Consider the following 11,933-nt stretch of genomic DNA (forward strand, 5'->3'; position numbering starts at 1 on the left):
CACGCACCCGTGATTTGTCTTCTGGCAAAAAATACAAAATTCCACATTTTTGTAGTTAGGAGCTTGAAACTTCTACAGTAGGGTTCTCTGATACGCTGAATCTGATGGTGCCATTTTCGTTAAGATCCTACGACTTTTAGGGGGTGTTTCCCCCTATTTTCCCAAATAAGGCAAATTTTCTCAGGCTCGTAGCTTTTGATGGGTAAGACTAAACTTGATGAAACTTATATATTTAAAATCAGCATTAAAATGCGATTCTTTTGATGTAGCTTTTGATATCAAAATTCAATTTTTTAGAGTTTTGGTTACTATTGAGCCGGGTCGCTCCTTACTACAGTTCGTTACCACGAACTGTTTGATACCAGTGATTTCAACTGGTGGATTGACAATTTTTATTGCAAATAAAGCTGTGTTTTTGTGGTATTTTTGTAAATGCAAGTGAAAAAACAAGAGAATTGTTCTCTCTGGATTTTGAAAAAAAATAAAAAATACTTGTATCTGTCCTCCGTCCCCTTAATTACCGCGAATTAACGTCATTCCCTGGTTCTGATCATTGTCAGCTAAAAGGCCACGACAATATATCTCTGATTTAAGGCTCATCTTTTCTGATTTTCGCTTTTTGAATGACAATTTTGTCCAAGTCTCGATTGGAAAGTTTATCGTTTACCATTAAATTTTGAGATAAACTTTGATATTATGGAAAATGTTTCATACTGTTTATAAAAATCTAAAGATAAAGTAATAAATTAATTGAATATTATTTGAGCATTGCAACCGAAACTGATTTTTTGACAAACTTTGTTATTCGTATTCTTATAAAGTCTTTGACAACCTTTGTCGAATTATCGCTTCTCGGCCTTTTGGCTAAGATCAAAGTGTAGTATCTGTTCTTATCAGCTTAATATCTGATACGGCCCCTACATGTTGCCCAGAATATTAAACTGATTTTTGGAAACCGGAGGGATGTCGGGGCTTGCTCCGCTCCCTTCACGCGTTGGCCCGGTATTGCAGTACCTCCGGGATCGGCGCACCCCTTTTGAGGGGAAACCAAAGTCCATGAATCCGAATCGATTCTATGCGTTATACGGTATTCAAATTGAAGAGAAACTGCACATACATGTAGTTACCTAGTCATTAAATATATTCGGAATTTTTTATTTTCATCCGAAAAGAAGAACCAGTGTATATAATTTACAAAAATTAAAAGGTAAAAAAGCCAGTGACTACTCGGCATAGTTAATTTAAAGTGCCCAAGCTGGATCAAAGTTCTCATGCATCTTTATCGAAAATAGTTCATAATTATAAACTGCTGAAATTTCATATTGAACCAATATTCGATAAAATTGCTGAAGTGATTGTTTTTGGCCTCAGACGACTTGGTTCTGCGGCGAGTTGTTGATATTCGTAATGGCTAAAGCCCCCAATGGTTTTTGGAGAGAAAATAATTGGTATAGTCAGTAGAACGGCCACTGGGCTCTTAGAAATTAAAAGTTTCGACTTTTCAGTCGTATTGATGAGAGAGCGAGAAACCCCTGACTTTCTTTTCATATAAAGATTAAGTTGCATTTAAATGATTAAGACGTTTGCATATGAAAATGAAATGGGACATTGCTATGTTCAAAAATAATTTAGAGACTTGATTCACTGCTGTGAAAAAGTTTTCTAAAGCTGCATGTGTTTAATAAATTAGAGTTTCCGAATGGCATTCAAAGCAACCGGATTTATGTCGAAAGATATTAGTAAAATGTTAGATTTCTACTAATTCATACTTACCTGGCTGAAGAGCTGCCTTGATCATGAAGGAGGCGCTCCCAGGGTGAGGCCTTTCCATTGCACTTCGGATTGGCTGACCCCTGTGATTACCCCAAATGGGGGTAACTCAACAGCGTAACTTTTGGTAGTGGGGGACTGCGTTCGCGCGGACCCCTGTCCACATATTGAAAAGTTTTGTTTTTCCTTTGAGCCCATCGTTTAGGTCACATAGTTGTGAGTTGAAAAAAGAAAGTATACAAGTTGATGTTGTTAAGATTTGAGTAAAATTGATCATTTGGCCCTATTGAAAAAATTAATTTTCTGATAAACTTACATATTTGGAATATTACGGAGAGGGTTGAGTTGAGCGTATACTCTATAGAAGATGGTTCTGGAATTTTCTCCAGAACATGTCTGAAATAAATATATTTTGTTTTTCTTAGTCTTGTGTTAAAGCAAAGGATGGTATATATGACCAGTCGCCATAATTAAATTAAATTGCCTAAACTCATTGAATTCCTGATGCATTTTGTTTTTAAAAATACTCTGTAATTATTAAATACTGATTTTTAAATTGAACCAGGAATCGAATCCAATTGCTGAAATTTAAATTAAGTCACAAAGGCTAGTCTTAAAAAGTGAAATGCCCTTGGTCACCACACATTTCATCAAGTCAATTGCATTGGCAACATATCAAACTAAAAGTTATCTATGTTTGATAAGTGCCTGATTACTGAATATTTATATTATTTTCTGCGGATGTAGTTTTGATACCATGTCATTAAAGTTGCCCATGAATTGCTGCTCATTGAATATGTTTTCTCATCATATGATTTTTTGGCCCGTATTTAATTGGTTGAATATTGGATTTTTATTGCTTTCGAACCTTGTTAAAAAAAAACATGAGGATTTACTAGGATTTATTTTTATATACTCAAGTCAATCTTGGCAATTTTCATAGCTCTGGCCTCTCCTCATATCGAGTTAATCTTTCGCCTTTTACTAAAGATTACCGTGGGGAGGGGCACTTGATGAGTCTTAACAAATTTTTGAATGCCGAAAGGCAGACTAGCCTATACTACTGTAGTATGTTTGAATATTTCTAGACTACGTATCTCTTGATTATGGGATCGGACAAGTAGGCTAACCCTGGAAAATGCAGAATATGAACAAAAATCCAATCTTTTCAAAAATGAAAAACAAATTGTGAAGTTATGGGCAGATAGCGAAAAAGGACAGTAATTGTGAAATATGGCACACCTTCCAGAGGTATCTAAATAAGCTATGTTTATAGTGAAGTAGACGTGATTAGTGTTGTTATTTGCCTAGTTGGCTATAGCTCTTCAGTTGACAAGTTCCTGGCTAAGTATTTGCTGTTATCTTTTGCAGATTACAACCAGGGAAGCGAATTTTGTGCGGGTAAGGGATGCTCGACGGCACTCTTGGTTTGGTGCAATAACTTGCCAAGTCCTAGGTGCTCTTGAGCCCCCATTCTCTTGGGGTCCTCATTCCTCCCTCGTCTAAGAACAGTATTTCCATTCCAGTTTAGGAGGATCCTCTAAAATGAGGAGTTTTGATATTTTATAGGGGCAAATTCTTTGATTTGGGGATTCCATGGGTTTCTAAACACACTACTCTGTCTGGCGGGAGAAAACGATTCAAGAGACAATGCTCTGTGTGTGAAGGGAAAAGAGAATCAACAGGCGATTCTCCATGTGAAGGGAGAACGAGAAAAGGGTCTCTGAGGAAGGAGAAGCCTGGAGCTTAAACGCAAATATAGAACAAATATATATAATATAAAAATATGTATTTTGGGGTATTTTTGTGAAAGCAAGTGAAAAAACAAGACAATTATTCTCTCTGGATTTTGAAAAAAAAAAAAAAAAAACTTGAATCAACAGGCGATTCTCCATGTGAAGGGAGAAGCGAGAAAATGGTCTCTGAGGAAGGAGAAGCCTGGAGCTTAAATGCAAATATAACGCAGATAAATATATATATACATATATATATATATATATATATATATATATATATATATATATATATATATATATATATATATATATATATATTATATATGTATATCATTTACTTTTTTATAGTGGCATAAATAAAGGTATTTTATAGTACTATAAAGGTAAAAATGTACTTAAAAAAAAAAATTGTAGATGCTTGAATTTTTAGGTTGACGTTAGTTTTGACAAGATTTTGGAAGAAACTATATTTCAAGGGGACGAGAGCAAAATGAGGCTTGGGGGAGGGGAAAACCAAGGTGTGGAAGGGGCAGTTGCCAGCCTCCTGCCCAATAGTAAATTACCCCCCCCCCACTTTTTATGGTTCGAACCTTACAGTTGTTTAATAAGCTTAGACTCAAATTCTACGATAAAACTGGAATTATGCTTGAAGGCCATCTATTCTTCAAGACAGTCTTCTGGCTACATTGTTAGTAGTAAGATGGAATTATAGAATTAATCAAGTAAATGACAAATGAAAAGGATAAATAGTTTTAAAATAAAGTAAGCAATCATTTATCTGATAAAGCCCAGGGATGGATTTATCTCCCCCGGGCTGTGTCTGGAAAATCATTTTGGAGGGAGTGATTGAAAAATAAAAAATAAAAACCCATCGGAAACTTGTTTAAATTCATTGCGTTACGTTTTAAAGAGTCGGACAAAAATATAGGTTATTAGCCTGCTGGATTCAGCCTTGTCCTCCAGTTTCCATGAATTGACGCTTTTGATCAATACCAGTGATTTCAACTGGTGGATTGACAATTTTTATTGCAAATAAAGCTGTGTTTTTGTGGTATTTTTGTAAATGCAAGTGAAAAAACAAGAGAATTGTTCTCTCTGGATTTTGAAAAAAAAAATAAAAATACTTGTATCTGTCCTCCGTCCCCTTAATTACCGCGAATTAACGTCATTCCCTGGTTCTGATCATTGTCAGCTAAAGGGCCACGACAATATATCTCTGATTTAAGGCTCATCTTTTCTGATTTTCGCTTTTTGAATGACAATTTTGTCCAAGTCTCGATTGGAAAGTTTATCGTTTACCATTAAAATTTTGAGATAAACTTTGATATTATGGAAAATGTTTCATACTGTTTATAAAAATCTAAAGATAAAGTAATAAATTAATTGAATATTATTTGAGCATTGCAACCGAAACTGATTTTTTGACAAACTTTGTTATTCGTATTCTTATAAAGTCTTTGACAATCTTTGTCGAATTATCGCTTCTCGGCCTTTTGGCTAAGATCAAAGTGTAGTATCTGTTCTTATCAGCTTAATATCTGATACGGCCCCTACATGGGGCCCAGAATATTAAACTGATTTTTGGAAACCGGAGGGATGTCGGGGCTTGCTCCGCTCCCTTCACGCGCTGGCCCGGTATTGCAGTACCTCCGGGATCGGCGCACCCCTTTCAAGGGGAAACCAAAGTCCATGAATCCGAATCAATTCTATGCGTTATACGGTATTCAAATTGAAGAGAAACTGCACATACATGTAGTTACCTAGTCATTAAATATATTCGGAATTTTTTATTTTCATCCGAAAAGAAGAACCAGTGTATATAATTTACAAAAATTAAAAGGTAAAAAAGCCAGCGACTACTCGGCATAGTTAATTTAAAGTGCCCAAGCTGGATCAAAGTTCTCATGCATCTTTATCGAAAATAGTTCATAATTATAAACTGCTGAAATTTCATATTGAACCAATATTCGATAAAATTGCTGAAGTGATTGTTTTTGGCCTCAGACGACTTGGTTCTGCGGCGAGTTGTTGATATTCGTAATGGCTAAAGCCCCCAATGGTTTTTGGAGAGAAAATAATTGGTATAGTCAGTAGAACGGCCACTGGGCTCTTAGAAATTAAAAGTTTCGACTTTTCAGTCGTATTGATGAGAGAGCGAGAAACCCCTGATTTTCTTTTCTCATAAAGATAAAGTTGCATTTAAATGATTAAGACGTTTGCATATGAAAATGAAATGGGACATTGCTATGTTCAAAAATAATTTAGAGACTTGATTCACTGCTGTGAAAAAGTTTTCTAAAGCTGCATGTGTTTAATAAATTAGAGTTTCCGAATGGCATTCAAAGAAACCGGATTTATGTCGAAAGATATTAGTAAAATGTTAGATTTCTATCAATTTATACTTACCTGGCTGGGGAGCAGGGCTTCCACTTCTAGGGAGATTACCCTATTTTAGGGGAAAATCACTTCTTTTAGGGACACTTATTTTAAATTTAGGGATTTAGGGAAATCTGGGGTAAAGTTAGGGTTTTTAGGGATCTTCAAGGAGAATTCGAATTTTTCAAACGAAGGCTGACAAATTCTTATAGATTGGAGATTATGGTCAGTCTTCTTGAAAAAACTTATGTCGCAACACTGGCTTATATTACAAAGATCAGCGCAAAATTTAAAAAAAAAGCTAAAGCGTGGAATGACATTCATTAGGAAGGGACGACTTTAATCCCTTGGATTTTTATTCATTAGGTATTTAGTAATTTAGTTTAGGTAGCTTAGTATTTAGTTTATTTTTAGCAAAGGACCCTCCGAACTTTATATGACCATGCTTTCTATAAACACCATATATTCCTTCAGAGCATAACTTACAACCCCTACCCTGGGGGCTGGAGGGCTATTATTAGATGCATTTTGGAACAATACGACGCGTCACTTTGAATCTTAAAAAGGGCACTAGAGCTTAAGATTACCAATGAGCCCCCTCCGAACCTTATATGACCACGCTTTCTACAAAAACCTTATATTCTCCTAGGGCATAGCTTACAGCCCTTGCCCCGAGGGATGGGGGGATTTGTCATGCTCAAATACATAGTTTCCAGAACTTTCAACTACGTTGAACAAAATGGCTATCTCAAAATCCTGATTAGAAGTGTTTTAGGAAATGATAGGCATGGTGGGGAGGGGAGGCATTTGTTCTCCGATCACTTTCGACTAATAAAAAAGGCATTAGTCCTCTCAATTTCCAATCGAATGAGCCCTTTTTGAAGTTTCTACGACAACATTTTCTATAGAAAATCTTATATGCCCCTAAAGCATAACTTACAACCCTTGTCCTGAAGGATGGGGGAGGGGGGTTGTCATACCCAAAGACATAATTTCCGGAACTATCAACTAAGTTGATCAAAATGGCTATCTCAAAATTTTGATTGGATGTTTGACTTTTCGTCCCAATTCTTTAAGAACGACAAACGAAACACAGAGGCCGTTTAACTGGAGCAAGAAGCTTTTTTTGAAGCACTAAAAGACTTTAGCGTAACGAGTAAAAGGGTTGAGGGAGGGGAAGTCTCTTTTTTGTATGGAATAGCTTGTATTCGTTTTAAGTTTCAATGTTACTTCTTAATTTCAGCTGAAATAAAAGTTAATATAATAAAGAGTCAAAATGTCCTGCAGATGTACCTTTAGACACCGTTTGATTAGTGATTGACGCTGTACAAAAGGTGAGGGCCCATAACCATGCAGATTATCCATACAAAACAGAGGCTTTGTAGATACACATAACACAAAGGTACAGAAGTCTAATCTTAGTGAAAGGAAAATGAAATAAGAATAGTGAATTAGTATTACTGAGAGGCAAAAGTAAGACCCTTTTTACCACACCCATTAAGAATCGTCCTACCCGCAGTTCATAAATAATTGCATGTTGCATCTGATTTTGTCTGTTCTTACTTACGACCAATCGAAGATTATCACATGGAAGTGCTTTATGCTACTAGATGTTGATCGTTAAAAGATATAAATTAATATTTCACCCTGGGAGGGTCTATCAACCCCTAGAAAAAAAAAACATTTCGCCAATACCAGAGTGTAACATTTCTATTGTGATTCGAGGTTGTTTGAAATTACATGTGCGGGACCATGAAGGAAATCCCCTAATCCAAATTTACTTAAATTTTGGCTATGGCAACAATGTTCAACATTATTTTTTCATTCATTTCTAGTTTAATAGAGTTTTTCCTTCACTTGTAGAGGAGAATATATTTAGGAAAAATTACCGGAAAATCATACTAAACACGACGAACAAGGGTAATATTAATTTTATACTTTTAATTCAGTTTCATCAAAATATCTGGTACAGAGGATTATACTTAAAAGGAATGAATACTACAAAGAGAACTGGTTTCTATATAGTAAATGAGATGGTCAGGTAGCAGCTGTGTGCATGTTGAGACTCTTCAATTTTTATTTTAAAATGTCTATTACATGTATTTATATGTTTAAAATCCCTTTGAGGCTGAATTGTTACATATTATAATGTGATAAACATTTTATGAACAATAAGAATATTTCATAGACTTTTTAAAATATATTTTTAAGTTATTACTTTGTTCGTACATTGTTTTAAATTTAGAAGACTTTTGAACAAAAATTGTATTATAAATGTTGCAATAATCGTGTTGATGAGGAAGCAGCCCCTTTCATATACGAACATAATTTTTGAAAAGCTGACAAGCCTGGTTGATGGTAACTCTGATGTCAGGAGTCAGCTAAAATGCAATCGTCAATAAGTGTCTTTTCTTATCAAACAGTTCGTGTTAACCAACTGTAGTAAGGACAGGTTTACACTTCTAGGGAGATTACCCTATTTTAGGTGAAAATCACTTCTTTTGGGGTCACTTATTTTGTATCTTGGGATTTAGGGAAATCTGGGGTAAAGTAGGGGTTTTTAGGGATCTTCAGGGAGAATTCGAATTTTTCAAACGAAGGCTGACAAATTCTTATAGATTGGAGATTATGGTCAGTCTTCTTGAAAATACTTATGTTGCAACACTGGCTTATATTACAAAGATCAGCGCGAAATTTAAAAAAAAAAGCTAAAGAGTGGAATAACATTCATTAGGAAGGGACGACTTTAATCCCTTGGATTTTCATTCATTAGGTATTTATTAATTTAGTTTAGGTAGCCTAGTATTTAGTTTATTTTTAAGCAATGCCTTTGATTGGGTGTAAACTGCCCAACATAAAGCGTATTGATTAGGCAGCAATTGTAGAATAGGAGCATGCTGACTATGCACTTAGCATTAGGGATTCTTTCAATCTGCTGCTGACCTCTTTTTCCCGTGGTCATCTATCTACAAATCCACAGAGGACTATCTAAATAAAGCACCAGCTGCCATAGCCGGGAGCCTGGGCAACACCAGCTGCCCATGGAGGTGACCTTAGGTCGATGGGTGAAAGGTCAGAAACTATAATTTTTCAATTCTAAAATTTTCTTTCAGTTTTATACATTCCCTTCTATGATTGTACAGTCCATGACATCTGACCTCTTTAGGAGTAAAAAAGAAAAAGCAATTCTGCTACTTAAAAAATGAATATTTAAATTGATTTTGTAACTACATCAATTTTAAACAGGTCAGAAGGGCTTAAATTTAATTATGAAGTAAGAAAATATGATTTGAACCATGAAAGAACTGTTTTTGACTTGATAATTGGCAGGCATTGATGTTTCATCCTGACACAAAATGGCACTCTCCATTGCTTAGTTAAGAAAAACAAGGCCCCAGCTACAATCTGAGCATAGAAGAAAGTATACAAGACATTTACGGAAGTTGAAAGACTTATTTCTACCAAGTACGGTCCTGAAAGACACTGACCTAAGGTCATCCTCCTATACAACATGTGCAGACTGTGGCTTCTGTGTCAAAATTTAGGGATAGATGCTGGTGTTGGTGCAAACTGTGGCTTTTTTGCAGAAAAGTTGCAATCCATACTGTCTATAAAGGACTCTGCATTCTGTTAAAACTAGCTGTGAGTACCCTTATTTTTAATCTGATGATTCACACAATAATATTTAGTCTAGTCTTTTGTTCATGTCCACTTGCCTGCCACTTGCCATTTGGAATAATGTAAAATCTACTGTTTTGCCTTGGACTGCAGCAATATGAAAGTAGCAAATTAAAGTATTTTGTTAAGTTAGGTTTACAGAGAAACTTCTTTTTTGTTGTGTTTGCTTGGGTTGGTCCCTCCTAGGTTAGAAGACATCAAAGCAAAGATCTTCTAGTGAAGAAGTGGGTCACAAATTTATTTTTCCATATAAAGTGGTGTTCCAAATCTGAAGATACTTTACTTTGATACTTACTTTATTAATAAAGACAATTTAACTCTTTACTATTTACATCTACTGCACTAATGAAAAAACCTACGTTTTTGCTGGCGTGCAGTTGTAAAGGTTAACCATTTTCTAAACCAACCAACAAACAACATAGTAAATAATTAATTATCATTTATCAAGCTAGGCATACTTCGTTTTGATTTTTGCAAAAAAGTGCAATACAACTATTGCAAATTTTTGGTCCATCCGCACTCCATACTGCAAACTTAAATTATACATGGGGTAATTTAAGTTAATTGAGGATATGCACCTCAATGCCCATGAGCATAGTTTAGCATGATCTAATTATTGTGTACCCTTTTACAAGTAATTATAGAAATAGACTAGTTTTGATCGCTAATAAAACACTTTTTCTAGAGATCATTGACATGCAAATTTCATCTGAAAGCCAGTGTACAGACTCAGAGGAAGATAGTCTTAGAATTGGATCTAGTCCTGAAAGACGACTGGATGACGAAGATGTTGATGTTCCTGGAGTTCACCTCCTGGTGCTCCTCCAAAAAAAGCAGGGTTCAGGGCAGAATTCCCAAAAGAAAATATACGAGCAAAATTTTGTTGAAAAGTGGATAGAGAAAAATTGGATAGAGAAAAGAGTGTCAAAAAAGTCAAAGAAAATGACTTCTGTACCATACTGTAAGTTCTGTTTGAAGTATGTGTATTGTGGGAAATCAGAGTTGACGAAGCATGCCCTGACCAAGCAGCATATAAAAGCAAACAGTGAAATCGAGACGAAGTCTGGCAGCATTGAAAAACTTCTGACTGTAGGCAGTCATTCCAAAGAAATTGAACAGCGGATCTGCATATTTTTGGCAGAATATAATCTGCCATTACGTCTTGCAGACAGCTTGATTCCTCTCCTCAGAAAATTATTTCCCAAAGACCAGGCCCTGGCAGGGGTCACATTGGGTAAACAGAAAGCTACAAATATTTTGCGACAGAATTTTTCGTTGGTGCTACAGAAGCAGTTAGTCGAGTTGCTCAAAACCACTTTTTTCTCTGTGATAATTGACGAAACCACTGATAATACTATTGATAAACAGCTAGTTATCATGGTTTTATTTTTTAGCGAGAAAGATCTAAAACTTCATGTCGAAGCATTGGATATGGTTAAGTGTAGTGATGGATCGGCTGAGGGCCTGACTAACCGCATCAAGCAAGTCATTGAGGAAAACTCGATTCCCTGGCAAAATATTGTTGGATTTTGTGCAGATACAACTAACGTCATGTTTGGAGCCAACAGATCCGCTTCAACCCTTATGAAAGCCATGGTGCCACACATCTTGAATGTAAAATGCTCATGCCATCTTATTCACTTATGCTCATCATATGCATGCTTGTCACTTCCCAAGACATTCGAAGACTTGGCGCGAAATATCTATGCCCACTTTTTCAGAAGCGCTTCCAGGCGAGAGAAGTTCACCGAATTTCTGAAAATCTTCCGATACGAAGCACACCGAATTCTTGCTCCGGGACAGATCCGTTGGTTATCCCTTCAGGCCTGTGTGAAGAGGCTTATTGAGCAACGGGTTGCTATTATTCAGTATTTCGTAGAAACAACGTTTGAAGACCCAACTGCAACAAATGACCTTAGAATTCATGGACTGCTCTCTTGGCCTCTCCAACGAATTCAATACAGTTTTTCAATCCGAACTCCCACTTCTTCACTCTCTGAAGCTTAGTGTAAGCAAACTTGTGAATGATGTTGCGTCTAACTTCATGCAACTGGACTATATTCGCAGTGTTGGTTCGTTTACTGAACTGGATCCTTACCTTTCAAGTGAGTACCTGGCTTTAAACCAGACATATGTGGAAATAGCTGCAACCGATTCCATGCAAGAACTCGAGGATGCTCAAGAGCCAAGTGATAACATTGATCTCTTTTACCAGTCGTGTCGAAACTACTATATAGTCCTGATCAAGCAGATCAAAGACCGGTTCAAGTTTGAAGACGAAATTTATGACATTTTGGCTTTAGTTGAACCAAGGAATGCAAGAAATTTGAACCCAAGATCTCTAAGGCCACTATTTGTGAGGTTTCCTGTTCT

At 36.1% G+C, this 11,933-nt stretch overlaps 1 protein-coding gene and 4 non-coding genes across 5 annotated transcripts; all 5 read left to right on the plus strand.

Moving 5' to 3' along the window:
* The first annotated feature begins 844 nt into the window (after positions 1-844).
* Positions 845-1,036, plus strand: LOC136041165 (U2 spliceosomal RNA). Its single transcript, XR_010620971.1, has one exon. It is a non-coding gene; the product is annotated as a U2 spliceosomal RNA (small nuclear RNA).
* A 729-nt stretch (positions 1,037-1,765) lies between these two features.
* LOC136041163 (U1 spliceosomal RNA) lies at positions 1,766-1,929 on the plus strand. Its single transcript, XR_010620969.1, has one exon. It is a non-coding gene; the product is annotated as a U1 spliceosomal RNA (small nuclear RNA).
* A 782-nt stretch (positions 1,930-2,711) lies between these two features.
* On the plus strand, positions 2,712-2,827 carry LOC136041166 (U5 spliceosomal RNA). Its single transcript, XR_010620972.1, has one exon. It is a non-coding gene; the product is annotated as a U5 spliceosomal RNA (small nuclear RNA).
* Positions 2,828-4,983: 2,156 nt separating this feature from the next.
* LOC136041164 (U2 spliceosomal RNA) lies at positions 4,984-5,175 on the plus strand. Its single transcript, XR_010620970.1, has one exon. It is a non-coding gene; the product is annotated as a U2 spliceosomal RNA (small nuclear RNA).
* Positions 5,176-10,256: 5,081 nt separating this feature from the next.
* On the plus strand, positions 10,257-11,567 carry LOC136041162 (uncharacterized). Its single transcript, XM_065725693.1, has one exon. It carries the CDS (start codon positions 10,257-10,259, stop codon positions 11,565-11,567), a length of 1,311 nt encoding a protein of 436 aa, XP_065581765.1.
* The last annotated feature ends 366 nt before the right edge of the window (positions 11,568-11,933 follow it).

Source organism: Artemia franciscana, unplaced genomic scaffold (genome assembly GCF_032884065.1).
Source record: "Artemia franciscana unplaced genomic scaffold, ASM3288406v1 PGA_scaffold_117, whole genome shotgun sequence".
NCBI lineage: Eukaryota > Metazoa > Arthropoda > Branchiopoda > Anostraca > Artemiidae > Artemia > Artemia franciscana.